The sequence below is a fragment of the Nomascus leucogenys genome, chromosome 4 (genome assembly GCF_006542625.1).
Source record: "Nomascus leucogenys isolate Asia chromosome 4, Asia_NLE_v1, whole genome shotgun sequence".
Taxonomy (NCBI): domain Eukaryota; kingdom Metazoa; phylum Chordata; class Mammalia; order Primates; family Hylobatidae; genus Nomascus; species Nomascus leucogenys.
Window position 1 is genome coordinate 72,901,058 of NC_044384.1, and position 27,700 is coordinate 72,928,757.

The following is a 27,700-nucleotide window of genomic DNA, read 5'->3' on the forward strand; positions in this document are numbered from 1 at the left end:
ATACTCATAAATAAGCACTGGTTAAAGAGGGAACATTAATGCTGAAATACTAGTGAGGGGCCGGGTGTGGTAATGCTTGCCTGAAATCCCAGCACTTTGAAGGCCAAGGCGGACGGATCACTTAAGGCCAGCATGGTGAAAGCCATCCCTACTAAAAATATAAAAATTAACCGGGCATGGAGGTGCATTCCTGTAGTCCCAGTTACTTGGGTGGCTGAGGCACAAGAGTCGCTTGAACCCGGAAGGTGGAGGTTGCAGTGAGCTGAGATCATGCCACTGTGCTCCAGCCTGGGTGACAGAACAAGACTCCATCTCAAAAAAAAAAAAAAGAAAAAAAGAAATACTAGTAAGAAGCATTCCAAAATGATAATCATAGTCATACTAGAATGAGTGGGGAAGTGTTGTCTTCTCCAAAAAGAAATTTTCTGGAGGGATTGGTGGAGAATTAGTATTAATTCTTCTTTAAATATTTGGTAAAATTTACCTGTAAAGCCATCTTGGTCTGGGCTTTTATTTCCTGGGAAGTTTTAAAGTTACTAATTCAATCTCTTTACTTGTTACAGGTCTATTGAGATTTGTTATTTCTTCTTGATTTAGTTTTGGTCATTTGTGCCTTTCTAGAAATTGTTTTCATTTCATATCTAATCTGTTGGCATACAGTTGCTCATAATATTCCGTTATAGTCATTTGTATCATTGTAAGGCTGATAATAATATTGCCCCTTTCACTCCTAATTTTAGTGGTCTTTTTTTCCTATGTCAGTCTACTAAAGATTTCTTAATTTTTTCTATCTTTTCCAAGAACCAAATTATGTTGATTTTCTCTATTTTTCTATTCTCTATTTTATTACTGTAATCTTTGTTATTTCCTTCTTTTTTTCTTGATTTTGGTTTAATTTATTCCTTTTGGTCCAGTGTCTTCTTATAGAAGATTAGGTTATTAATTTGATATCTTTCTTCTTTCTTAATGTAGGCTTTTACAGCTATAAATTTCCTTTAGAGTACTCCTATAGCTGTATCCCACAAGTTTTGGTATGTTTTGCTTTTATTTGCCTTCATCTCAGAGTATTTTCTAGATTTCCTTTTGGGGGAGAAATTTCCTTGTTATTCCATCGTTGACCCATGGGTTGTTCTTTTTTTGTTTTAGGGTATTTTGTTTTGTTTTTGAGATGAGGTCTCACTATATTGCCCAGACTGGTCTCAAACTCCCAGGCTTAAGCCAGCCTCCCGCCTTGGCCCCCCAAAGTGCTGAGACTACAGGCATAAGCCACCACACCCAGCCGAATCTATGTGTTTTTTTTTAGTGTGTATGTTGTTTATTGTTTACATATTTGTGAATTTTTGAATTCTCCAGTTTTCTTTCTGTTATGATTTCTAGTGTTATTGTATTTTAATCATAGAGTATATATTGGGTGATTTCAATTATTTTGTTTCATGGCCTGGCATATGGTCTGTCCTTCAGAATGTCATGTTCTACTGTTGTAGACTAGAGTGTTCTATAGGGGTCCATCTGTTAGGTTTATTTGGCTTGTACTGTGTTTAAGTCTTCTATTTCCTTGTCGATCCTCTGCCATGTTGTTTTATCTATTATTGAATGTGGAGTATTATGGTATCCACTATTATTCTTAAGTTGTCTGTTTCTCCTTTCAATTCTGTCAGTTTTTGCTTCATGTATTTTGGAAGTTTATTGTTGGATGTATATATGTGTGTAACTGCTCATTCTTTCTGATGGAATGAACTCTTTGTCATTATTAAATGTCTTTTATTGACTTGTAACTTTTTTTGTTCTGAAGTCTGTTTTATCTAATATTAGTATGGTCACACCAGTTTTCTTATGACTGTTGTTTGTGTACCTTTTTCCATTTTTTTTACTTTCAACCTATTGCTATCTTTGATTCTAAATTATTTTCTATACATAGCATATGGTTAAATCTTGTTCTCTTATCCATTCTGACAGTCTCTGCCTTTTGTTCATTTCACTCTTATGTAATCTTATTGATGTAGTTTGATTGGCATTTGCCACCTTACTTTTTGTTTCCTGTATGTCTCATCTTTTTTTCTTCCTCTATTCCTCTATACTGCTTTAAGTTATTTTCTTTCTTTTTTTTATTATTATTATACTTTAGGTTTTAGGGTACATGTGCACAATGTGCAGGTTTGTTACATATGTATCCATGTGCCATGTTGATTTCCTGCACCCATTAACTCGTCATTTAGCATTAGGTATATCTCCTAATGCTGTCCCTCCTCGCTCCCCCAACCCCACAACAGTCCCCGGAGTGTGATGTTCCCCTTCCTGTGTCCATGAGTTCCCATTGTTCAATTCCCACCTGTGAGTGAGAACATGCGGTGTTTGGTTTTTTGTCCTTGCGATAGTTTACTGAGAATGATGTTTTCCAGTTTCATCCATGTCCCTACAAAGGACATGAACTCATCATTTTTTATGGCTGCATAGTATTCCATGGTGTATATGTGCCATATTTTCTTAATCCAGTCTATCGTTGTTGGACATTTGGGTTGGTTCCAACTCTTTGCTGTTGTGAATTGTGGTTGCTCTCAAGCTTAACACATATAACTTGTCAGAATCTACTTAAGATTTCCACTAAATTCTAGTGTAAGATATATATATAATTTTACTCCAGTATAGCTGTTTTCTCTTTGTTTGTGCTCTTGTTGTTATACACATTAGCTCTCTATGTTACAAACCTAACAGTACATTGTTATAATTGTTACTTTGTGTCACTTTATGTCTTTTAAAGAATTTGAAAGAAGAGATGAGAACAAGCATCTATTTATAGCATGTCTTGTATTAGCTTTCTAATTTACGTTTTCTAGTTCTCTTCATTTGTTCCTGTGGATTTGAGTTATCATCTGGTACCATTCTCTTTGCCTAGTACAGCTTTGCTCCTACTCACCTCCTCTGTGTTTTCATCATGAAATAGATTACATTTCTACATGTTATTGGGCCAGTGGCACAATTACTTATGCATATATTTGTTTTAAACAATTGCCTTTTAAGTTAATTAAGAGAAGAAAGAAGAAGAAATGTACATTTACACTATCTTTTATCATTATGCAGTTATCTTTCCTGGAGCTCTTTGTTCATGGAGATTCTAATTACTGTCTGGGGTTACTTGCTTTCAACCTAAAGAAATTCCTTTTGTATTTCTTAAGTGAGTCTACTAGCAACAGTCTTTCAGTTTTTGTTTATCTAGGAAGGTCTTTATTTAGTCTTAACTTCTGAGAGATAGTTTTGCTGGATATAAAATTCTTGGTTCACAGTCTTTTAAAATAAATTTCAGCATATCAAATATGTCATCCCATTGTCTTCTGGCTTTAATTGTTTCTGATGAGAAGTCAGTTGTTAATAGGGTTATCTTGTAAATGATGAGTCATTTGTCTGTTACTATTTTCCTTGGTTTGGCTGTCAGCATTTTTACCATGATGTGCCTGTTTTTTGGTCTCTTTGAATTTATCCTATTTGGAGTTTGTTGTAATTCCTGAGTGTATAGATTAACTTTTTCAATAACTTTAGTACATTTTCAGCCATTATTCTTTGGATTTTTGTTTCTGCTCATTTCTCTCTCTCTCTCTCTCTCTCTCTCTCTCTCTCTCTCTCTTCCTTCCTGTGGTATTCCTATAATGTGTATGTTGGTGTGATTAATAATGTCTTGTGTTTTTATCTAAGGCTCTACTTGTTTCTCTTCAATCATTTTTCTGTTACTCAGAGTGCACAGTCTTTATCAATCTATAAGTTTGCTAAATCTCTCTTATGTCAGTTTAGATCTACTGTTAAGTTCTAGTGAATTTTTTATTTTGGTTATTGTATTTTCAACACCAGGCATTCCATTTGGTTTTTTCACAGATAATTCTATTTCTTTATTGATATTTTCTGTTTGATGCAACATTGCCATTTTACCTTGCTTTGCTTCTTTAATCATTGTTTCCTTGATTTCTTTGAACATATTTGTAATGGCTATTGTGAAATTTTTGTTAAGCTGGATATCTGGGCCCTCCCACAGGTAGTTTCTATTGCCTGATTTATTTCCTGTGTATGTGTCGCACTTTCCTTTGCTTGTCTCATTTTTCGTTACTGAAAACTGGACATTTTGATAATATATTGTACTAACTCCTCTAGATACTGATTTTCTCCTCCTCCCCAGAACTTCTTGTTGTTTTCTTGTTTATTTAGTAGCTTCATTGGACTATTTTATTAAAGTCTGTTTTCCTTGCAATGTGAAGCCTCTGATGTCACTCCTCAGAGGGCACAGCCTTGGATATGGCACAGTCACCCTGGGATGGCAGTGATTTTAGCAGAGCTCTCTTTGTTTCTTTGCTTCATATTTCTGTCAAGCTGTCTGTCTTAGTTGGTATCACACCCAGCTGTTAGTTTCCACTAATTGCTGGCTAATTGCTTTATTGTTTTCCTCTTTACCTGGGGCATAAATACTACAGAGTCTGATCCAACTAAATTCAGGCCCCTTTGCAGGGGTCATTTTTGAATCTAGCCTTTGAGGTTTGTTCTGACCCCAGAAAGGTTCTTCTTAACTGTCTCTTTCTCTGATTCTCTGTAAAATTGCTGACCTAGAGTTAAGCTTGTCACTCTCAAAGAGCTACTAGCCTCCTCTCAATTTCTTACTACCAAAATTTCTACTGTTTTTGAAAGCACCCTTACACTTGAGCTTCCTTATATACAGTTCTAAATAAAGTAAGTTTTTGGTAGCAGAGCTTTGGAACTCTTTGTTCTTATGGCCTGCCTGTACACTCTGGGCAAAATCTCTGAGGTGATGCTCCACAGCTGGAGTGGGGATATTAGCTCACTTCTCTGAGTGAGCCCTCCTCAACTTTATGGGCAGGATGGGCAGGACACTGGGTAGAGGTAGTAGCCGCTGGTCTTTTCAGCTTGCCTCTCCTTACATGGAATTTCCACCCTGTGAATGAACTGGGCTAAGAGCAGTTGGGACCATGCTATCATTAGCCTGCCATTCCTTGGATAGATCTTCTGCCCTAAGAGTGGGGGGGGGAGAAGGGGTAGAACAAGGAAGGCCAAGTGGTAATAGGAAGCCTATGGCCTCTTGACTGCATTCACCTGTAATTTAACCTCTGCAACAGGGACGTGCTGATGCTTGCCTTTCACTGGAGATGCCATAGGCTTTGTTGGGAAGTGGGGAGAGAGGAAACTCTTGTTTTTTGCCACACCCACTCAGTGTAGATCTTCCCTGTGCTGAACAGGGGAAGGGAGAGGGAAGGAGTGGGTTGTGGCTCAAGTGCCACAGACTCTCACTGTTCTTACAATGGAAGTAAGAGATTTAATAGATTTTCTTGAAACAAGATATTTATTAATCTGCTGAAATTCCCTTGGACAATTTTCAGAGACTCAAAATGGTTACTCTTTTACATAATTTCACCAATTATGGTTGTTTTCCTGGCAAGTGAGTCTGTGGAACTTCTCAGCTCATTATTCTTTGAGTCTCCTATTTTTTTTTTTTTTTTTTTTTTTTGAGACAGAGTCTCGCTCAGTCACCCAGGATGGAGTGCAGTGGCATGATCTCGGCTCACTGCAAGCTCCACTTCCCGGTTTCATGCCATTCTCCTGCCTCAGCCTCCTGAGTGGCTAGGACTACAGGCACCCGCCACCACACCTGGCTAATTTTTTTGTATTTTTAGTAGAGATGGGGTTTCACCGTGTTAGCCAGGATGGTCTCGATCTCCTGACCTCGTGATCCACCTGTCTTGGCCTCCCATAATGCTGGGATTACAGGCGTGAGCCACCGCACCCTGCCGTGAGTCTCCTATATTATATTTTAACTGTGTTAAAGTTTCAAACACAATATATATGTGGATAAATCATGTTTTTCTTACTAATTGAAACTAAATTATACAGCAAACATTTCTTTTAAATGAGCAAAAGAAAGAAAATTATCTTTATATTCTATAAATAACATTAAAGATTGTTTTGGATTTTATTATATATCTTTTAAAAATAGAGACAGGGTCTCACTATATTGACCAGTCTGGTCTCAAACTCCTGAGCAACTGAAGCAATCCTCTTGCCTTAGCCTCTCAGGTAGCTGAAACTATAGGAACATACCACTATGCTTGTAATTTTATTATACAATTTTTAATAATATGCTTGCCTCAAATGTTTTATTTAAAATCTCTAGCATATCAGGCCTGTGATTTTATGGATATTGTTACTTAGAGGTTAAATTTTTTAAAAAACAAATTAATTGAAGTCCAGTTTAAAATCAATATTAAATAAATAATAGAACATGTGGAGCGCAGGTATTTTAAGAATCCTTAGGGTGAGACTTGAAGGACTTGGACTGCAGTGTGCAAGACATTGGTTTGGTCCTAGCAATGAAATGAGACATGCGAGGACTGCACAGCTGTGTGACTCAAGATGTCACTTTCAGCTAGCAGGAGAGGTGGCACTAGACCCTGGGTCTCCTGACCAGCATCCGACCACATCAAGAGGCACTAAAGCTAAAATGTTCCAGGCATAATGACAGCAGACAGAATCTGTAGCCTAAGACTTCCAAGGCATTCAGCTGGAGTCTGATCAAGGTTCACCATTTGCTGTTTTGTCGGTTTGAGCTAAAAATCACCAAGAAGAGCATGTGTGACCAAATTGCCACCCTGCAGGCAACCTTGGCCAGGATTTCTGCCTCTCAGAGGATGAATGGTGATAGACTGGTTTGGAAAACTTTTCTGTAAGGTATATTATAGGAAACAAAATTGTAAAGGTATTTGCAGTATTACCATTTCTAAGCTTGTAAATTTTTTTAAAATTACTTTTATTTGTATAACCAAAATTAGATGTGTTTCTGCCAGAATAGCATTCCTTCTATGAGGACTCTACATTTTTATTATTAACCCTCTATTTTACTGTATTTGCTTTCCTGCTGTGGGTATTTACTATGTTGAGAATAACAGACTTAATTAAGGTCATTTTTAATCAAAACAAGACCATGTTTCTCCTTATCTGCATAAAAGGCACTATCAGGCCTTTAGGGAGGATGGGCACCTGTTCTCCTAATCCTTTGGCTTCTGTCCATTTCATGGTGGCAAGATGTCATCATAGAGTCCAGTTGATCCATCTCCATTATCTCTGGTTAACCAGGGGCCTCACATTCACAGCTAAGTTTGTCATGTTTCCATTTGTCAGCCCTGTAGAAATATTTTAGACGAAGAAATCTGATGTTATAATGCATTTAACAATGATCATTTATCCAAAACCTATAAGGAATGTAAACAAATCAATGAGAATAAAACAAATAACCCCACTAAAAACTGGGCAAAGGACATGAACAAACACTTCTCAAAAGAAGACTTACAAGTGACCAACAAACATAGGAAAAAATGCTCACCATCACTAACCATAAGAGAAATGCAAATCAAAACCTCACAGCAGTCAGAATGGCTATTATTAAAAAGACAAAAAATAATAGATGTTGATGAGGCTGCAGAGAAAAGGGAACACTTCTGGGCGTCGTGTCGGGCGCCTGTAGCCCCAGCTACTCGGGAGGCTGAGGCAGGAGAATGGCGTGAACCCGGGAGGCGGAGCTTGCAGTGAGCCTTGATCGTGCCACTGCACTCCAGCCTGGGCGACAGAGCGACACTCCGTCTGAAAAAAAAAAAAAAAAGAAAGAAAAGAAAAAGAAAAGGGAACACTTATACACTCTTGGTGGAAATGCAAGTTAGTTCAGCCACTATAGAATGCAGTTTGGAGATTTCTCAAAGAACTGAAAATAGAACTACCATTCCACCCAGCAATCCCACTACTGGATATATGCCCAAAGGAAAATAAATCAGTCTACCAAAAAGACACTTGCACCTGTATATTTATTGTAGCACTTGTTCACAATAGCAAAGACATGGAATCAACCTAGATGTCCGTCAGCAGTGGATGAAGAAAATGCGGTACATACGCACCATGAAGTACTACACGGCTGTGAAAAAGAACGAAATCATGTCCTTTGCAGAAACATGGATGCAGCTGGAGGCCATTATTCTAAGTGAATTAATGCAGAAACAGAAAAAGTAAATATAAGTATTTTCTCACTTATACATGGAAGCTAAGCACTGGGTACTTATGGACATAGAAATGAGAACAATAGAAACTGGGGACTCCAAAAGGAAGGAGGGAGAGAGGTGGGAAAGGGCTGAAAAACTTCCTGTCAGGTATTATGCTCACTCTCTGGGAGACAAGATCAATAGACGCACAAGCCCCAGCAGCATGCAGTATAACCTTGTATCAAACCTGCACATGTACCCCCTGAACCTGACACTAAAAGTAAAAAAGAACTTGATAGTATCAGACAGTTTAGTAGGGGTTAGAATTTCAACCCAGGATATCTGACTGCAAATCCACATCTTTCCCAAAGCAGTATATTGGTTGCTTTGGGAATCATCATTGGTGGTGGGATGGGGGGAATTTTAATAGACATCATCATTCTTAATCCATGGCATTTAATTTTTTTTTTCTTTTTTGAGATGGAGTCTCACTCTGTCACCCAGGCTGGAGTGCAGTGGCACAGTCTCAGCTCACTGCAACCTCCGCCTCCCGGGTTCAAGCGATTTCTAACCAATTTTTGTATTTTTAGTAGAGTCTGGGTTTCAACATATTGGCCAGGCTGGTCTCGAACTTCTGACCTCAAGTGATCGGCCCACCTTGACCCCCCAAAGTGTTGGGATTACAGGCGTGAGCCACTGTGCCTGGCCTAATTTTTTATTTAAAAAATAAAAAGAAGAAAAACTAGAAATTAAAAAACAAGTAAAAATTTTTCATTTTAGTACTTTTTCAAGTCACAAATAAGTAAGATATTGAACTGAGCAATCCCTTCAGGCACATCATGGCTTTCAGCATTGGAACAGGTTCCAAGGAATCCTATTGGAGAGGATATTTAATGGGAGGACATCGCTAGATGTTTTCAGTCAGAAAGAAAAGAAAGGCTGTGGACGTAACAAATTTAAAACAGTGAAAAAGAAAAGTGTTGAGGGAGCTTTTATTCTAGAAAACTCTGATTTTTATAAATATTTAAGTTTTTAAAGTACCTTTTTATACTCTAGTACAGAAGCAGAAACTTCATCTTTTTAGGGCCCAAGATAAGGAAAGGGATAAAAGACAGTAACCTTAAATTTCCAGAACACAGGTTTACTTTAACATAAAGGAAAATTGCCTGGTGGTACAGTCTGTTTCTAGGACCATCTTCCCTGAGGTGTGAAGAAGTTCTTTCCTGATGGTCCACTTAAATGGTCTCTATGCACTTCCAGAACTTCCCAGCGCCCTGGTCTCAGAGAAGTAAAATTCATTCCTTGAGCCTTTTAAATGGGACTTGTTGATTAGGAGCCTTCTGAAGGGTGGTCCTCGGATCGGCCACATTTAGAGTTGGCCTGATGCAGTGGTGAGGAACAGGCTCTGGAGCCAGTCTTCCTAGTTCAGGTCCTGGCATTGCCACTTACTGCTGTGTGACTTTGGGCAAATTACTTAACCTTTCTGTGCCTCTGTTCTCTCACCTGTGAGATTGGGATAATAACTAGAATCCATCTCATGATAGTTGTAAGTATTAAATGGCCTACTTGAATGAGTTAGAGTGCCCTGGAGCACTGCCTGGTCCACAGGAAGCGCCATCTCAGTGTTAGTTGTTGTCAGTATTTCGGTTAGGCACCCCTCCTGTGTGCTCCTGCAGCACATCCTTCCCTGGTGCCGTCACCCACTCCACGCTGAGCACGCTGCTGGGTGCCGCACCAAGTTGCACAGGCCTCACAACCCCACTAGCCCTTGCTAGAGATGTGAAGTAGGGACAGCAGGGACAAGGGCGGTTCCTGGCTCTCTTTGTCTCCTGCAGTGCATCGTGGTGGCCGGCACATGGTAAGCGCTTAGCGTTTGCTGCCTGCAGCCCTGGAGCTGACATCAAAGAGAATCAACCCTAGGCTGGAATTTTCTAAAACACTCGGGCACTGGAGAGCCATGAATTCTTGTCTTCACAGCATCTGTGTGTCAGGCTGGTCTTAAATGCTGAAGATGAAAACAGAGTATAGTTATATAGATCTGATGTCAAGGTTGACTTTGGACTAGCTTGGATTTTTGGCCTGTACTTTCTCTGATATGTGGCTTAGTATATGCTCCAGTATAAAACAAAAACCCTGGAATGTGCCTTGACTTTATCTCAACTTTTGAAGAAATGAATGGTTTGGCCAAGCTAAAGGTCTTGGAGCTACCTGGACACATCCTGCAGTTTATAAGCAAGACAGAGAGGAGCTGCAGAGATGACAGTATGTACCGCTTAGGACAGGTGCGGGCCCGCTGCCCTAACAGCTACGGGAATAACGGCCCCAGGGGTGCGGTCACTCGGCAACAACGTGGACCATCGTGAGCACCACCTATGTGTGCCATATGCTGCATGTGTGCAAGAAGGCGTGACATTTGCCTGGATTAAGGAGCTAATGAAACTGGGGTTTCAGTCTCTCAAGGGGCAGTTACAATTTTTATGGGGTTAAAAACTGAGAACTAGAATAGCAGTATCTAACTCCTGAGTTAATAAACATCTCGAGCCTCATTTTCTGTGGTATACCCAGAAATAAGATGAATTACGAAAGTTATTCAGCCTTCCAGTTTGGGGATGAAAGTGAAAATTGTAATATATTTGAATATTTTCCTGAGTGACCACATCAAGCATTTTAAACAGTGAAATATTCAGTGTGTTTTTCTATGGAAAAACATGTTTCACCTGAAATATGCAGATTTCTATCCTCCTTCACACCCTCCCACCCAGAAGATACACTGGCAGTTTTCTGAAGGCACTCTCAGTATGCCTTGTTGAAAAACATTTGGGGGCGTGCCAGCAGCCACCAGGCAGGCAGGACACATGTGGCAGGAGTAGGTGCTGCTTCCAGAATGCTCAAGGGCCAGGACTCTCTTCCTGGCATCTGGCTCTCTCGAGGAACAGGAAGGCCGAGGCAGGGATAGAGAGAAAGCGGGGCCAGGCTCATAGGGACGGAGGCTTGGCATCTTCATCATTCTGTCTTTACAAGAAGTCTGCTCCTGGCACTTGAGTTTGTCCAGAGCGCAGAATTAGAGTGTTCTCTTAACACATGGTGTCCAGAAATCCTGAAAGACTTCTTGAGTTTTTAAGAAGGATGCCAAATATTCTAGAAATAGTGTCTCAACACCAGAGCCTCTGTTTTAATAAGACAGGGTCTCATTCTGTTGTGCAAGCTGGGGTGCATTGGCACAATCACAGTTCACTGCACTCTCGACCTCCTGGGCTCAAGTGATCCTCCTGCTTCAGCCTCCGGAGTAACTGGGATGACAGGCCTGTGCCACCACACCTGGCTAATTTTTAAATTTTTTTTTTGAAGATGTGGTCTCACTGTGTTGCCCAGGCGTGTCTCAAACTCCTGGCCTCAAGCAGTCCTCCTATCTTGGCCTCCCAAAGTGTTGGGGTTACAGGTGTGAGCCACCGTGTCCAGCCCAGAGTCTCTGTTAACATAAGCCAGCTAGCTTTGCCATTCTTGGGGACCTTAATGACACTGTTAACTCCTTCTGGTTCTCCTGAAAGGTGCAGGTAGATCAATCATGACCCATCAGCACAGAGTGGAGGACAGCAGGAAGCACCTGCCATGCCCAGGAGGACAGTGTTACTGCTTTACCTACATGTGCACACAAACTCTTGCTGGTTGAGTACTGTTCTTTAAAATCATTGTTGAATGACAATTAGCAGAAATAAGAGCCCTCACATGTCCCTGTGGTGGTATGCTCGCGCCACGATTTCTCCAAGCCCCCGGCTTGCTCATTTCATCCAGGTGAGGAGTCTGGAGTAGAGCAGGGCTTCTGAAATGCTGACGTGCACATCACTTGCCTGGGCATCTGGTTTACATGCAGGCTCCAGTTCCGCAGGTCTGGGCGGGGCTCAAGATCGCATTTCTCATAAGCTCCCAGGGGATGCTGCTGCTGCTGGTCTGTGGACCACACTCTGAGGAGCGAGGGTTGAACGTGTTATTTCATCCTCCTGACCACCCTGTGAAGTAAGTATTCTCAGCCTCATTTTATAGATGAGGAAACGCACCCAGCTCAACCTAACGCAGGTGGCAGGGTTGGAACCCAACGTTGGTTCTAACTGGCCTCTATAAAAACTTTATACTGCCTCCCATTTTCTTCTGGGGCTTGGAAGGGTAGCTGCAATTTCAGGCACAAACCCACTTAGGAGGTAGCTTAGCCATTATGAAAATCCATACCACCGTAAATGTGGACTCATAAGTAATTCCTTTTTTCCGCTTAGTAGCATAGATAATGTGTAAGATAAACTCAAATCTGCTAATTCAGGGAGTCTTTTTGCGTATTAGGAAGCTATTTTAAAGCTGTTTAATCTGAACTAATTTATTTAATACATTTGTAATCCGCATTATTGGCTTGCTAGCTCCATGGGGTCACACACTTTTATATTTGTGAACATTCCTACCAGACGACAGAGCTGGTGGGAGCACACGCAGAGCATTTGCGTTTCTACATAAAGCTGTCTCTGTGCTGTGTTTTTCTAAGCTCCAAGGATACACTAGAAGATTATTCCATGTTATAGACTAATGTCCACAAATATCAAACTATTTCCATGTTTTGAGTCTGTGGGAACATAAAGTTTGTGTTCTTTTAAAATCCTCATTCATGAGTTTAAGCATAACAAACTGACTTAAAATGTACTGTTTCTAAAGGCCAAATTCCAGGGATTAATTTTTATGTGGAAAATTTCATCTCAGAGCAAAATTTTATAGCATAGTCGTAAACCTCAAAGAATGGGAATTTGTAATGGACAGAGCCATCGATTCTTAACAAGAACTGCATTAACAGGCAGACGAGACACATAAAATGGCTCCAAGAGCCTCGTGGCAACATGTGGAGATGTAGAATCTTTTACATGGATTTGCAAGTTAACACATCCCCTTAGTGCCCCCAAAAAATCGGGTAATCAGGGTAAAAAAATCAAAGTAAGTCATCATCAGTCCACTGGCATCCTTTGGTTAGTTTCAATGGTTGCTACATTTGTTGACTGTTGGCTAATTAATTCTGAGCCTGCTGCCACTGAGCAAAACAATGAGTGGGTGGCTGGGTGGGAGTGTCAGAGTTAGACTGTCCTGGCTCCAACTCCTAGCTGGCCTCTCACCAGCAGTTTGCCCTTGGACAAAAGACTCGCCCTCTCTGAGCCTCAGTTTCCCCAGCTGTAAAGTAGTAAGAAAAATGTGCCTCACAGGGTTGGCGTGAAGATAAGAGATATGTAGTGCTTGAAAGTGCCTTGCATATAGCAGTAAATCTTTATGAATATTTACAAATGCTAACTTTATGCTGAAGAACTTCCCATTGAAAAGGTATTTCTAATTCTTTTTTTCTTATTATTTTATTTTACTTTAAGTTCTGGGATACATGTGCTGAATGTGCAGGTTTGTTACATAGGTATACATGTGTCATAGTGGTTTGCTGCACCTGTCAACCCATTATCTAGGTTTTAAGCCCTGTATGCATTAGTTATTTGTCCAATTGCCCTTCCTCCCCTTGCCTCCCCCAGCCCCTAACAGGCCCCACTGTGTGATGTTCCCCTCCCTGTGTCCATGTGTTCTCATTGTTCAACTCCCACTTATGAGTGAGAACATGCAGTGTTTGGTTTTCTGTTCCTCTGTTAGTTTGCTGAGGATGATGGTTTCCAGCTTCATCCATGTCTGTGCAAAGAACATGAACTCAATCTTTTTTATGGCTGCATAGTATTCCATGGTGTATATGTGCCATATTTTCTTTACCTGGTCTATCATTGATGGGTGTTCGGGTTCTTTCCAAGTCTTTGCTATTGTAAATAATGTTGCAATAAACATATGTGTGCAAGTGTCTTTATAGTAGAATGATTTATAATCCTTTGGGTATATACCCAGTAATGGGACTGCTGGGCCAAATGGTATTTTTGGTTCTAGATCCTTGAGGAATTGCCACACTGTCTTCCACAATGGTTGAACTAATTTACACTCCCACCAACAATGTAAAAGGAAAAACAACCCCATCAAAAAGTGGATGAAGAATATGAACAGACACTTCTCAAAAGAAGACATTTATGCAACCAACAAACATATGAAAAAAAAAAAAAGCTCATCATCACTGGTCATTAGAGAAATGCAAATCAAAACCACAATGAGATACCATCTCACGCCAGTTAGAACGGTGATCAGTATTTCTAATTCTTCAAGTGATCTTTATCTGCGAGAATTTCTATTGCGAGTGAAGCACCCATGGTGGGGCAGGCTGTGGAGGGGGAGGTAGCTGGAGGGGGAGGCAGCGGGGCACCCCGAGAAGCCCTGGGGGTGAGAGCTGGGGCTGGGACCAGGGCTGGGTGAGATGCTAACTGGGCTTAGAGATGACAGATACAGATTCTGGGAGAGCAGAGCCTCCCTTTACCACTCAGGAATTTTTTTCTGAAGCTAATGAGCTCTGAGTAGCCGCTGAGCTACTAACTTACCATACTTGGAGTGGCTGGATGAGAGCTGAAATCTCAGCTGATCACCTCTAATCAAATCCCTGGCCTAGGCTGCCTCTTTTTGGCCATTCAGGACAGCAAGGTTCCAGCCACCTTAGCTTGTCCTACGCAGGTCTCAACTGGTAGCCGATCCTTAAAGCCTGTTTGGTTCCTTAAATAAGCAACTACCTGCAGATGGAACCTAAGACGAGCTCAGCCACACAGAAACGCTTATCTGTAGGACTTCACTGAAGGTCCAGTGTGTTTCCTCCTAAGGACTGTAAACGCTCGGGTAAATATTTGTCAGATGGATTAATGAACTGAAGACCTTTAGAGAGGAAACCTTGAAGAGTTATCGTTAGAGTCTCAAGTCCTTGTTGCTACCAACAAACTCTTGTGAAAGTCTTTGGTGTCCCTGCCTTGCTCCATTTTCAAGGCCGCTGCTGCCCACACAGATGCCTCCTAAGCTCTGAGATGTGTTGGTGACTGCACAAAACTCATATTAGACGTGATAGCCATCAGAGTACTTATGTGAAAGTTGCGATGTAAAGATGATGAGGGAGGAGAGAGTGCCAAATGCAAATGTTTTTACACTTTCATATTTGTGTGTTCCACAGGCTTCCCTCTCCCATGCCCTTCTGCTATGTGTGCTGCCATTTTCTCTGAATGAAGAGAAAAGAAATATTGGCAGCTCTCAGCTAAAATTCCCAGTGATGGACGTGCTGTCATGCAGCCAGGGTGAGCTGTGTATCAGGGCATGAACCCTGAGTCACGACTTGACCTCGGAACTTCCTTTCTGAAGCACCATCTTCAGGTGGTGCTTAAAAGGAATAAAAACAAAACTCAAGAGCACTATCTAGTACATCCGCCCAGACAGCCCCTCAGCAGGGGCTGGGAGAGGCCCTGTGCCTGTGTTTAAGCCACACAAACCAAGACAGACTCTACACCATGTCCCCAGACACCCACAGGAGCACTCGCTATGCGTGTGTGTGTGTGTGTGTGTGTGTGTGTGTGTGTGTGTGTATGTTAGGTGTGGGCAACGTTTTCAAAGTAAACTTGCATTCATAAAGTCAAAAGTTTTGAAAGTGGTTTTTAAACAGGTTGAACTGTGAGAACATTAAACTGAGTGGTCAAGGAGCTTAATTAAGATCAGCTCCATGGCCGGGTGTGGTGGCTCACACCTGTAATCCCAGAACTCTGAGAAGCCGAAGTGGGTGGGTCACTTGAAGTCAGGAGTTCCAGGACAGCCTGGCCAACATGGTGAAGCCCCATCTCTACTAAAAATACAAAAATTACAAAAATTAGCCTGGCGTGTTGGCGCACGCCTGTAATCCCAGCTACTCAGGAAGCTGAGGTGGGAGAATCACTTGAACCAGGGAGGCAGAGGTTGCAGTAATCAGAGATTTCGCCACTGCACTCCAGCCTGGGCGACACAGCGAGACTACATCAAAAAAAAAGAAAAGACAAGAAAATATTGGCTCCCATGGCCAAGATGCCCAGTGACAGGGAAGCTAGCCAAACACAGTAAGTGTGTTGAGACACTGGGGAATAGCTGGTGGCCGTTAAATGAAAAAAAAAAAAAGTTGATTTTCCTTTTTTATATATGAAATATTCATTTTACATCATGTTAAACCCCAAAGCAGGCTATTTATAACATTTCAAAATGCAAATATGTCCATTAGCAAAGGACAGAAGAACTTTTCCAGTTCCATGAAGTTCACCAAAGCCCTAATTTTTTTTTTTTTTTTTTTTTTTTTTGAGACGGAGTCTCACTCTGTCACCCAGGCTGGAGTGAAGTGGCCCTATCTCGGCTCATGGAAACCTCCGCCTCCCAGTTTCAAGCAATTCTCCTGCCTCAGCCTCCCGAGTAGCTGGGATCACAGGCGTGTGCCACCACACCCGGCTAATTTTTGTATTTTTAGTAGAGATGGGTTTCACCATGTTGACCAGGCTGGTCTTGAACTCTTGACCTCAGGTGATCCGCCCACCTCGGCCTCCCAGAGTGCTGGGATTACAGGCTTGAGCCACCGTGCCCGCCCCACAAAGCCCTAATTTTAAGAAACAGGTACAGTGGCCTACAGCGCTCCTCACTAAGGCCCTGGCTTGAGGGCAAACCCACCGTGTGACTGAGCCTGACCAGGAAGTGCCGGCCCAGGTGGCACGGAGCCTCGGGGCTCCAGGGACAACGGGGGCTGGTAGCCAGGGAGGGGCGGCTTGAAGTGGCTGCAGCTTCTAATTCTTTCTGAAGCTGCCTCTTGCCGAGGGTGACTCCCTCTTCATTCACCCAGCAGGGTGACTCTGAGAAGTCAGGGAAAGTCTGGCACAGGGAGGGGAGTTCCATTTTTAATTTGGAAACTGCTCAGGAAGAATCATACCATCCGGACTTCCCCACGGCTGTATATTAATAAACGGTCACTTTCCTTGCTGAAATTCTCTGTTTCCTTTTATCCACGTGAAGCTTCTGGAAACTCTTCTGGGTGGTTCTTCTGTTGCTTTTCTGCCCCTGCCCCCAAAAATGAGAACATGAGAAAGTGATGTCTTCTACCCACCTGGAGGACCCTGCAGTGACATCAGGGCCCAGTCCCTGCTGTCATGCCCCAGGTGACGTGCCCGGGCTGACAGCAGGGCGGGCCGCTAACGTCACTGTCCTGGCTTCTAACGCTGGTAGTAACCAACAGAGTTTAGTTTTGCTTTGACAACTCCTCCTACAGCCAAAACTATTGTTATGGCCCACATGTCATTCCTATTTACCCTAAATAAGGAAAAACAAAGGCTATTCTGGGCTCCGGGCAGTGCCTGTGGCGGGGGTTATTTGCAGCGTTACCATGGCAGGCTGCCCTTTCCACCACGGCCACCCCGTGATTTTCTCTGAAAACTGCGACAGACAGACTCGCAGCCTGCCCTGAATTTTCTTCACACAGCCTGGGGGCATCCGAATGCACGGGAGATGTTTTACACTCAGATGAAACAAACTGTTTAGACCTCGGGGAAAAGAGACTGTGCTTGAACAAAATGAACCAGGAGAAAGCGCCCTCCTGAGACATAGCTCTGCTTTCATGTTTGAATTGCCTGGGATTCTTTTCTCTAATTTCTGATCCTTATAAACTAAAACTGCCTAGGAACATTGAGCATCCTGACTTTGAAGGAGTCTCTGTGGTGTTTTTGTGCTACCATACATGGGGAATAATGATGTGAGGCAGAGGGAGAGGGAAGGAATGGGAGAGCCAAGAGGGAAGAGAGAGCTGGAGGGAGAGGAGCACACAGTGTTTCCTGCTGTGGTTAGGACCTCACCCCTTGCCAGTCCAGAGCTCGGCGGCAAGAGCCGCTGGGAGCTGCTCCCATCAGTTAGAGGACGTGGAGAGGGAGCACCAGGAGAGGACAGCCCACAGCCTGGCTCGCAGCCTGAGGGACGCTGTGGGTGCTCCCAGCCGGGTGAGCACGCTCTGGGAGCGGATCTGCAGGGGAGAAGCACGCGAGCCTAACGTGAGCGTCCTGCCTGTCGCGTGTCCTGCCTTGGTAAGCGCTCTCTCCAGTCCTTCCACACTGAAAGCTTCCAGCAGAGATCAAGGGAAGGAGTATTGTGTGAGACTTGCAGATTTCCTCCTTTCTGTCTGGACTGGTTTGATATTTGCCTATTGGAAAGATTACTGAATGCAGTGTGACAAGATGAGCCATCTAGCTGCGTTCTGCTTGCCTGTGAGTGTGACACGTTCAGGTGTGAGGCCAAACCAGAGAAGTACAGACTGCTCACTGATAGACGTTGCTGTAAACAGCAGTGCCCTGGGTGTACAGCTGGTCTCAGGATCGGAGACCCCGGACTTATTCTCTGCTCGGTGACACGGCCGGCTTCCTGCCGCAGAGCTCCTGGTTTCTGTTGATGGCAGTTGATAATTGGTAGCCACAGTCTGCGGTCGGAGCCACAGCATTTGAGTCTAGCACCTGGGGTGGGCCCTGCTGATACAGTAGAGAGAGAGTGAACGAGGCAGACAGAAACACACCCCCCCCTCCACGCTCACACACTCTCCCACACCCCACACCAGCTATAACTGCAGCTCTGAGCTGCCTGGAGAGGAGATTGCCGGAAGCTGAAGGGATGCTTTGAACGTGGGGGGGCTGCGTCACAGTTGGACTCCCACTTGCAGAGGACCTGATTATGTCCAGTGACCACCTGAACAACAGCACACTGAAGGAGGCTCAGTTCAAAGACCTGTTCTTAAAAAAAGGTACATTTCCCAAGAACTGCTGTGGATGATGCATGCTCTTTCGGGTTTGCTGTGGTTCTTCTTGGAGTTTGGTCTGAGGACAGAGTTGAGAAGAAGAGAAGCTCTTTCTCAAGAAGTTTGTTTCTACCTAAGAGGGGTCTGTCAACTCAGAACATTTCCGGGTGGGACTCCCTTTAGGAAGATGCATGTCAGGCTTTTTCATCTTCTTTCAAGCCTGGAATTAGTTTGTTCCTGTTGGAGGTGTTATGCATGAGTACACAGTTTGTTGCTTTGGAGTTTTGTTTTTTTCAAATGTCTATATATGAGGCTGAGACCTCTCCTGGAAATTCTGCTACTTGTTAATAGTTCCTTTTTCTTCACCCTCATGAGCTGAAAACTGCTTTTTAAAGAACAGGTGTTTCTCAGGATGTGGCTGGTTCATTGAACACTTTCTTAGGTCATCCATGTAGTGACAGGAGCTATTAGGAAGGAGAACTGTGACTCTGAGAGATAGAGAGCCAAAGAAAGTGAGAGACAGACAGACTGGCTGTGGGATGAGAGCCTCAGAAGCCACCACTCTCCCCTGTGGAAATGAAGGTTCCATTCCATGTGCAGCTGTGTTTTTTTTCTGATGCACTTTCCTAAATTAATAATGTGGAGGTGGAGGTGAGGGTGGATTTTAAATGAATCCTATAGGGGGAATTATGGCTTATGTATGTGTTTTTTTCCATTTATAGCATGGCAGAGGGATAGACTTTTAAAAGGTTTATAATTGCTCTTACTCCTCTGCTGATTTTTTAGAAAATCCTGTCAGTCATCTTTGATCGGAACATATTTAGGTAAATTTCTTTCTGAAGAGATCATGAAGCTCTAGATTCTAAAATGCGTGGTGAGAAGTAATTGTAGTGGATGAAGCCTTGGGCTTTCATAAAGTGAGGAGATGCCGCTCCAGCCGGACGGGCTCATGGAGTCTGCATTCGAGGGATTCCCTAGTCCGTCCAGTCATCACAGGCTGCTGCCCGCCTGCCCGTGCCATCCGAGGCACCTGGCCTTGGGCCGGTATCAGGTAGCCATGCCTGGGCCACACCTGCCCTCCACGTTCATCTCTCCACCTACAGAACATAGGGACCGTTTCCTCATTTTATTGTCATGCAAATGTTGTACATACATACATGGCTATAAACAGGCAGCTCAGAGTAACCAGGAGGCTCTTTTCTCAGTGACAGATCACACCCTCTTAGAGTAGTAATTTTTGAATAATTGTTGCAAAATATGAAAACCTTTATCAAAACGCCAGCACCACTGAAGTCGTCAGGAAGTGTTTGGGAGAATACGTGTCTGTGCTAGATACTGTTAAAGCAGGTCAGGCCGTTGGGGTCCCTTCCTTCTTAGGGCTTCTCCACCAGCTCCTAAATAGGGAATGCCAACTTTGTGCCAGACACACACTACCTGCTGAGACACTGTGGATGAACAAGGCGTTGACCCAGGGCTCACTCTGTGGAGGAAGAAGACCAGAGAATGGATACTACCAAGACAGTGATAAGTGCTGCAACAGGGTTCAGAGCTGCACAGGAAGTCCCCAAAGGTAGTGAACCCATCATCGGGGCTTAGGAAAGAGCTTTTAAAGGAAGATAAAGCCAGCAGGTGACACCAAAACCTGGGTATTTCTGTAGGGTAGACTTTTCCTCTTTTCATTCTACTTGTTGTACTATACAGTAGAGTAGCCAACCCACCTCCAAGGAAAATAAACTTCAAAATATATAATGTAATCAGTATGATGATCGCTCTTATTGTTTTGCTTCTGTACTTCAAGCTGTGAAGTCATTCTTGTAACACAGGCTAAATTTTCCCCCTCAACCATGGTGTTTAATGAGTGTGAATCTTCATTCAACCATTAAAATCTCCAAGAGTATTTTTATACTAACAGTTCACAAACTTGAGGCAATTATAGTCTAAGTAGATTCCAACTCCTGCCCCCACCCGTCTTCCTGCCACCACTGCCGCCCGGTCTCTGGAGGATCTTGGAAAGAATTTACCAGCCTTTAGGAACATTCAGCACTTTAAAAGTGTCACAGAGCCATAAATAAAGAATAAGACACCCCTAAGACTGTCATCTCATCACCACGCCCGTCTCTGCTGAGGAGGACAGAGACAGGAAGGAAATGCGACAAGTTCACTGTGCAGTAGCCAAGCAGTCCCAGCCACAGGTGGAGGGTGGGTGTCTGTGTCCCAGCGGTGGGGCAGGAGAGCGTGCAGGGGAAGGGGCTGCCTGGAGGTGAGGCTCTGCGGCCGGCCAGCCCGGGGCTTGGTGCTCCAGGAGAGGCCAGCACATAGGGGAGTGAGGTAGGGTGCTGCTGTTGGTAGGGTAGGAAGTGACCACGCAGGGTGGGGCCAGGGCTTCGTGGCCAGTGGGCGGCCGTTTCTGTGACATTGCAGTGTTCTGCGTGGAACATTTTCTGGATTCCTGCCAAGGTGTTTACTTGGCCTGGGGAAAGAGAGGAACGCATGAGGGGCCCAGACCTTGCCCCGTGCCCGATGATAGGGTCTTTGAGGGCATACATTACACATCTGGAGCTTAAAAAGAATTAAACTGTAGAAATAGGACTTCAGTGAAGGATAATATATTAGTGGAGGAAAGACCAAATGGAAGATGGTGTTAACCATCCCACAAATAGAAATGAGTGTTATATTAGGAGCCTAAGGTGGGACAACCGCACTTCCCCAGAGCTCTTTAAAAATAGCGCAGACACTCATGCCTCTAGTATGATTCAGTTCAGCTCCTCATTGAACCAGGGAAGAGACCGACAGACTTCACACCACTTCTTCTGTTCCTGTAATTCTCCACTGTGCAGCTTGGGATTTCCTGGAGATGTTTCCATAAAAATAGAGAGATGCCATCATCACTGTCGTCACTGTCACTGCTGTACAATAATAAAAGAAGGTGCCAGGATGCCTTCCTGTAGGTTTTAGACTAGATGTATTAAAAAGTATCCGGTATTTCCATTGCAGTGACTCATCTGTTACAGCATCATGAACTACAGCGCCGTAGAAGGGGGATGAGATCATTTGACTTTGGCCTCAACTTCTTTCCTTGCATGCCCTGCTTTCTAGCACTCTTCTGTGGACATCCGTTACTGTTGAACAAGGAAACTCGACCAGTGGTCTGTGTTCAGAATCTGTGTTAGGCGCATAGCATCCTATTAATTTTCTAAGAATGCTACTATTCCTACGGGTTTTATTTTTCTAAACTTTCTGTTTTAACCGTTCTTCCAGAATTCATTTTCTTCTTAGCCTCCCCTTTCCAGCCTACTCCTCCCCAACCCCTAAAAACGAAACCCAAACCCCAGGCGTCTTTCCTTTCTGTGGATGCTGGGCTCCATGCACCACAGCCACCTCCCTGCCCTGCCACGTGAAAACAGGCTGTGGGTGTTTAGTGGAATTCTCCTGTTTAAAATGACTGAGAGGGTGTGGGAGGACAGGTGGGGGGGGGGTTGCCACACACCCCCTCGTGAGCTTGAAAGGGGGTCATGGAGGGAGAGGGCATCTCAGTGCAGGGCTCAGGGTCTGGGAATCCTCACACATGTTTCCAAGAACCTGTTGACTGCAGTTTTCACTTTGAGGATCTCCTGGGCCCTGCCTGGGGATGCTTTGTGGCCCTGAAGAGAGTACAATGCTCATCTTTTCTGTTGCTAGTGTTCTGGCTCCTGTGACTTAAAGACGAGAAGGAGGTCTGTTTCCACTTACGGGTTTTGCCCAGAGTCCCAGAGCAAGGCTCTGCCGCACGTGTGGGCCCCGCACTAGGCCCTGACGCCCTCAGGGGAGGGCTTCAGGAGCACCACGGGCCACCCTTACCTGCAGCCAGGGACCAAGCTGCTGCAGTGAGATGACCAGGCTGCGAGGATGGTGGTCTCTGGGACCCAGGTATCCCTGGGTCTTTGTTGCCTGCAGGAAGAGCTGCATCTTGTGCGCAGGGCTGAGTGCCTTCATGGCTCAGGCCTCATCAGGCTGCCGCCACCCCAGGGCACCCCACAGGGCCACTCAATTCAGTTTGCAGGCTCCTGGGGACAGTGTTCCTGCTCCCACAGCCTCTGAGCATGCCCATGACCTTGACCTGCCCCAGGCACCATGCCACTAGGGTGCCCATAAACCCCCAGGGCCACCGTTCATCCATGTGCTGTAGATGCACCTGCCACGGCTGGGCATGACTCATATTTGAAGCCTCAGGGCAACAGCATGGTGCAGGTGTCCCAGCAGGGCAGGGCGGTACCTGTGTGTGGCAGGTTTATAAGAAAGCAGTCCCCTTAAAAAGAAAGATGGTGGGGCCTTTACTTTTTTTTTTTTTTAAGAGACGGGGTCTCGCTATATTGCCCAGGCTGATCTTGAACTCCTGGTCTTAAACAATTCCCCTGTCTTGGTCTCCCAAAGTGCTGAGATTCCAGGCACGCCTGGGCTGAGTTTAGTTTTACAGAGAGCAATTCCATGCACTGTTTCATACAACTGAGATCTTTCTCATCCTTGCCTGAATTTTAAAATCAGATATATTGGCTCAGAAGATGCACACCTTTCAGTCAATATCACATGTTCCATGTGCTGTGTCAGACCAAAAGAGGAATAAAATCCAGAGCAAATAAAGATCTAACATAAAACTCAAACTCCAAAAATCTTAGGAAAAAAATATGTTTAGAATATTAAAGAGGACCTTCCCAGTCAAACAGGATGTTTAGAGGCCATAAAGGAAAAAGAGAGTATTTGATGGCATAAAAATTTATAGCATCTATAGAGAAACTCATGGTGAAGTTTAAAGAAATGACTGGCTAGGGGAAATAGTTGCAACATGTAACAGACAAAGATGTGTAACCATAATATGTAAAGATTTCATATAAATACATAAGAAATAAATGAGAAAACTATAAATACACCAATATGATTATGAAAAAGAGAAATTACCATAACCATAGGGAAAGATCTGAAATTACCAGTAATTGGAGAAATACAAATTAAAATGAGATACATATTTTTGCCCATCAGATTGTCACCAATTAAAAGGGTGAGTCTCCAGGGTGAATGAGGGCATGGGGAATGTGCCTTCTTCCTGGGACAGCCTAAACTAATGCAGCCTTTACAAAAGGCAGGTTCTCAGTAGCCATGAGGATGAAAAGTGATTATGCCCTGGGTCCAGAAATGTCACTTTTAGGAGCCTTTCCTACAAGTATACTGACAAACATATGCCAAGCACATACTTGCACATATGCAATTTTGTGGTCGTAAGAGAAAAAAGAAAAAAAGCAAGCCACCTGAACAGCCACCAGCTAGAGAAGGCAAATGCCAGTATGTTTGTACTCTGTAACAGACAGAGGCCAGTGCACGTGTGTTCTTGTTTAAAGAGGTCTGTGATGTATTACGTGAAAAGACACAAGATATTTGCACATCGATTCCAATAACTGAAAAAAGGAAAGCCTTTATTTCGTAGCAAACACACACACATGAAACAGAGGCCTGGGCTTTCCCCCGGGACGGAGTGGGGCTTGGTGGAGTCAGGGGTGCTGTGGGTTGGGATGGGAGACTTTACACTGCACTGTTTCCTTCTATATGATTTAAATTTTCAAGAAGTTTTCATTATTTTTGTAATAAAAATCCTTTTCAAATGAAACACAAATATGTAAAAAATGCCCAGAGACTTGTGAAAACATAGTTTGATTTGCTTTGCTGCAAATGCTTATCTGCATAGGTTTCCATAGTCAAGAACAGATGACCTAGAAAGGTGTCCTCCAAGGGAAGAGTTGATTCATTGCAGGACTTTGTGCTGATCCTTCCCTGTCACCATAGTTTTCCTCTATATCCATGTCCATAAAGCAGTGAAGTTCTCTTGAAAAGAAAACATTTGGAAATCCTAGGGCATGCTTTAATTTGTGAATACTCCACTGTTTAACCCCAAAATAAAAATAAGCGTTGGTAAAAGAAGGCATTATTCGGGTCACAATAGAAATGCGACCTTATTTCTGCTCACAGGCCATGGGAAGTATGACATGCTTGTTTACCTAGGAACACAGTCTTCGACCTCGGGGTTCAGCCCTCACCACTGTGTTCACTGCCTTTGTCCTGAGCGGAATCTCTCTGCTTCCTTTCATGCTTGTCCCTGGGCTGGTAGCTGACCCCTGCACAGACCCTCAGGGCTGCTGGAGGCGCACTCGGGCACTCTGCAGCCAGTGCAGGCCTTATCCTGTTGGTGGTAGCTGTCCTCACAGAGAACACACCCATGCAGCTGGGCAGAGCCCACCGGGGCCACACATCCCAGCCCCTTCTCTCAGCCTGGGGGTGCTGAGTCGCTCATCAATTCACCTTGTACCAATGAAGCCACTTAGCTGCCTCCCGTGTCAAGAGGGGCAAAGCAGGGGCTCCGGACTCAGCCTGGGAGATGTCACATGGTGTGTTGGGGTAGGGTCCTGAGAAACACAGGGCCAAGGCCAGAGTGTCCCAGACACGGGAAGGTTATGTGCAGGGGCAGAGTCGAAGACTGTGTTCCTAGGTAAACAAGCATGTCATACTTCCTATGGCCTGTGAGCAGAAATAAGGCCACATTTCTATTGGAACCCAATTGCAAAGGGCCCAAGCCCCTGCTCGAAGACTCAGAGCAATTTCAGTCTTTTCCAGGAAGCCCCCAGCATGAAAATTGTTGATAATCCCTGGGGAGCCTTTCTGTGTGTGCGGGTGGGGGGCTGGGCTGGGGGGGGCAGGGGCGGCACATGTAAGTGTGGCAGCTCCGATGGACATTTCCTCCCCTTAGGAAGTAGACACTCAAACCCCAAGGCTGGGCCGGGCACCAGGCCCCTAGAGTCCCCGCCACTTAGCCGACAGGCCACAGGGAACCCCAGAGCAACAGCACCCTCTTGGCTGGGGCGGGGCCGGCAGACCTCACCGACTGCCAGCTTTGGGAGCTGCTCAGGGCATGGCCTCTGAGCCTCTGAGCATGGCTTTGTCCGTGTCCACAGGGAAGGGTGATGTTCCCACCAGCCTGGCCTCTCCCTGCCTGCAGGGACAGGGGGCACTTGGCAGGTCCACCTGCTGTCTGCACAGCTCAGCCACCAGCCTCCTACACACTCTGCTCTCCATTCTCAAGACGCCAGCCCCTCTCTATAGGCCCCACGGTCCCACTGCCCTCCACTTCCACCCTCAGTCCCTAGGGTGTGGGGGTCTGAGGGTGGAAGTGGATGGCCATGCTGAAGGGTAGGGACGTGGGGATCCAGAGAACCCCTCGTCCAGCCTCACCATCAGTTCCCAGGGTGTGGCCAGCAGATGCACACAGTCGTAGCTACTGGGGAGGCACCACCTGATCTCTGCCTGTATCGCCCCACGTATGAGCGGATACACTGACAGATATGCCTCCCCACCGGCCGGGGCCTGAGCCCTGCTGCAGCACATGTACGTGCATGCATGTGTTTGCATGTGTGCTGTGAGCCCAGGGCAGCACAATTGATGGCTTCTCTCCTCTTATTCCTGCCTCTCCCAGATTCCTGCACTGTCTTCCTCTTAGCATCCCCGAGCCCCTTGTTCTGAATTTACATCACTGCATGGACAGTCACTTCCTTCCAGCAAGGAGTGAAGCAGGCAGCAGACCCGTGGGCTGGAAGAGGGGAGCAGAAAGTGGCTCCAGGCCGCCCGTGAGCCCTCAACCTGCTTCCTCTCCCAAAACAGGGGTCTGGCTCACCTGCTTCCAGCTGCCGGCCCAATGTGCTATGACTGGAAGTCACTCTGTGTTGCTGGACTCACATGCGAAGTGTGTGTCAATGGCATTTAGGGAATCTTTGGGGTGGTGGTGTCAGAAACCCTGGGGAGACCTGACCACTCCTGAAGTGCTGTGCCTGAAGGCCTGGAAACAATGCAGATGTGTTTCCTAACTCACCTGCAGAGCCACAGCCTTGGAGGGAAGGGGCTGAAGTTGATTTTTCCTTTCAAGTATGGGTCCCAAGGGGAATTGCTTTGAGAAACTCCACTCAACCATAAAGACGGGTTTAACTTTTCTAGAGCGGTGACACTGGAGAAATAGCTTCAGTTTGTGGAGACTTTCTCAGCTCCCTGTGGTGGGGGATGGCACATGCTCCCCGCTCCCCGCGGCTGATTTGCACAGTCTCCTGACTGTGCAGTGGTGTCTCCTTCCCTAAAGTGGGACAGTCGTTTCTGTGTCCTGTGGACCTCTGAGGACCAGATGTGTGTGAGAGGCCTTCAGGGCCTGCTGGCTGGGGTGGTGGCAGTGCCTGGCGAATGGGTTGGGGCCGGAGGGGCCAGGTGGCTAACCACTCTCCTCTTCCGTGGCAGCGGAGCTGGAGTTCGCCCAAATCATCATCATCGTCGTGGTGGTCACGGTGATGGTGGTGGTCATCGTCTGCCTGCTGAACCACTACAAAGTCTCCACGCGGTCCTTCATCAACCGCCCGAGCCAGAGCCGGAGGCGGGAGGACGGGCTGCCGCAGGTGAGTACCCCGGCCACCCTGGCTCCAGAGTCAGGCAGTGGCAAGAGGCTTAGGAGCCCATCAGGGTTCAGAGCCGGGAGTGCTTTCGGTTGACATGTAACAAACAGGGCGAAGCGCACCTCGTACGTGTTCCACTTAGTGAGTCCCCACAAACTGAACACACCAGTGTGACCAGCACCCAGTGAAGAAACAGACACGGCAGTCCCCCCAGAAGCCTGCGTGGCCCCTCCCAGGCCTCCCCTGGATCTTTGCTGCTGGATATGTGGCTTTGCCAGCTTCTGAGCTGTGCACCAACGGGACCGGCCTGGGTGGTCCCTCGTGCCTGGCTCCTCTGGCTTGGCAGTGCACTTGTGAGATTCATTGTGCTGTAAAATCCTGTCCTGAACTGGGTTCTGGAGGTGCTGCGGGGACAAATCACGCACTCATCGTCACTAAACGTGCCAGCAGCACATGGGTGCCATGAGCTGGAGGACGCCCGGAGCTTGAGGATGCCCGGAGCTTGAGGCCGCGGGAGCTTCCTGGGGATCGGCGATGGGCTT

General features: G+C 45.1%; 1 protein-coding gene across 6 annotated transcripts in view; it reads left to right on the forward strand.

Moving 5' to 3' along the window:
- Nucleotides 1-27,700, forward strand: part of LDLRAD4 (low density lipoprotein receptor class A domain containing 4) — a 444,661-nt gene that overhangs the window by 385,648 nt on the left and 31,313 nt on the right. For 4 of the 6 annotated variants that reach the window (XM_030810809.1, XM_030810810.1, XM_030810811.1 and 1 more), the window contains one exon: nt 27,007-27,161. In XM_030810809.1, coding sequence (XP_030666669.1) covers nt 27,007-27,161 — 155 coding nt within the window. Of the gene's footprint in view, nt 1-16,539; nt 18,715-27,006; nt 27,162-27,700 lie in introns of those variants that run through there. The other 2 variants (XM_003276700.3, XM_012506363.2) reach the window with 2 other exon arrangements.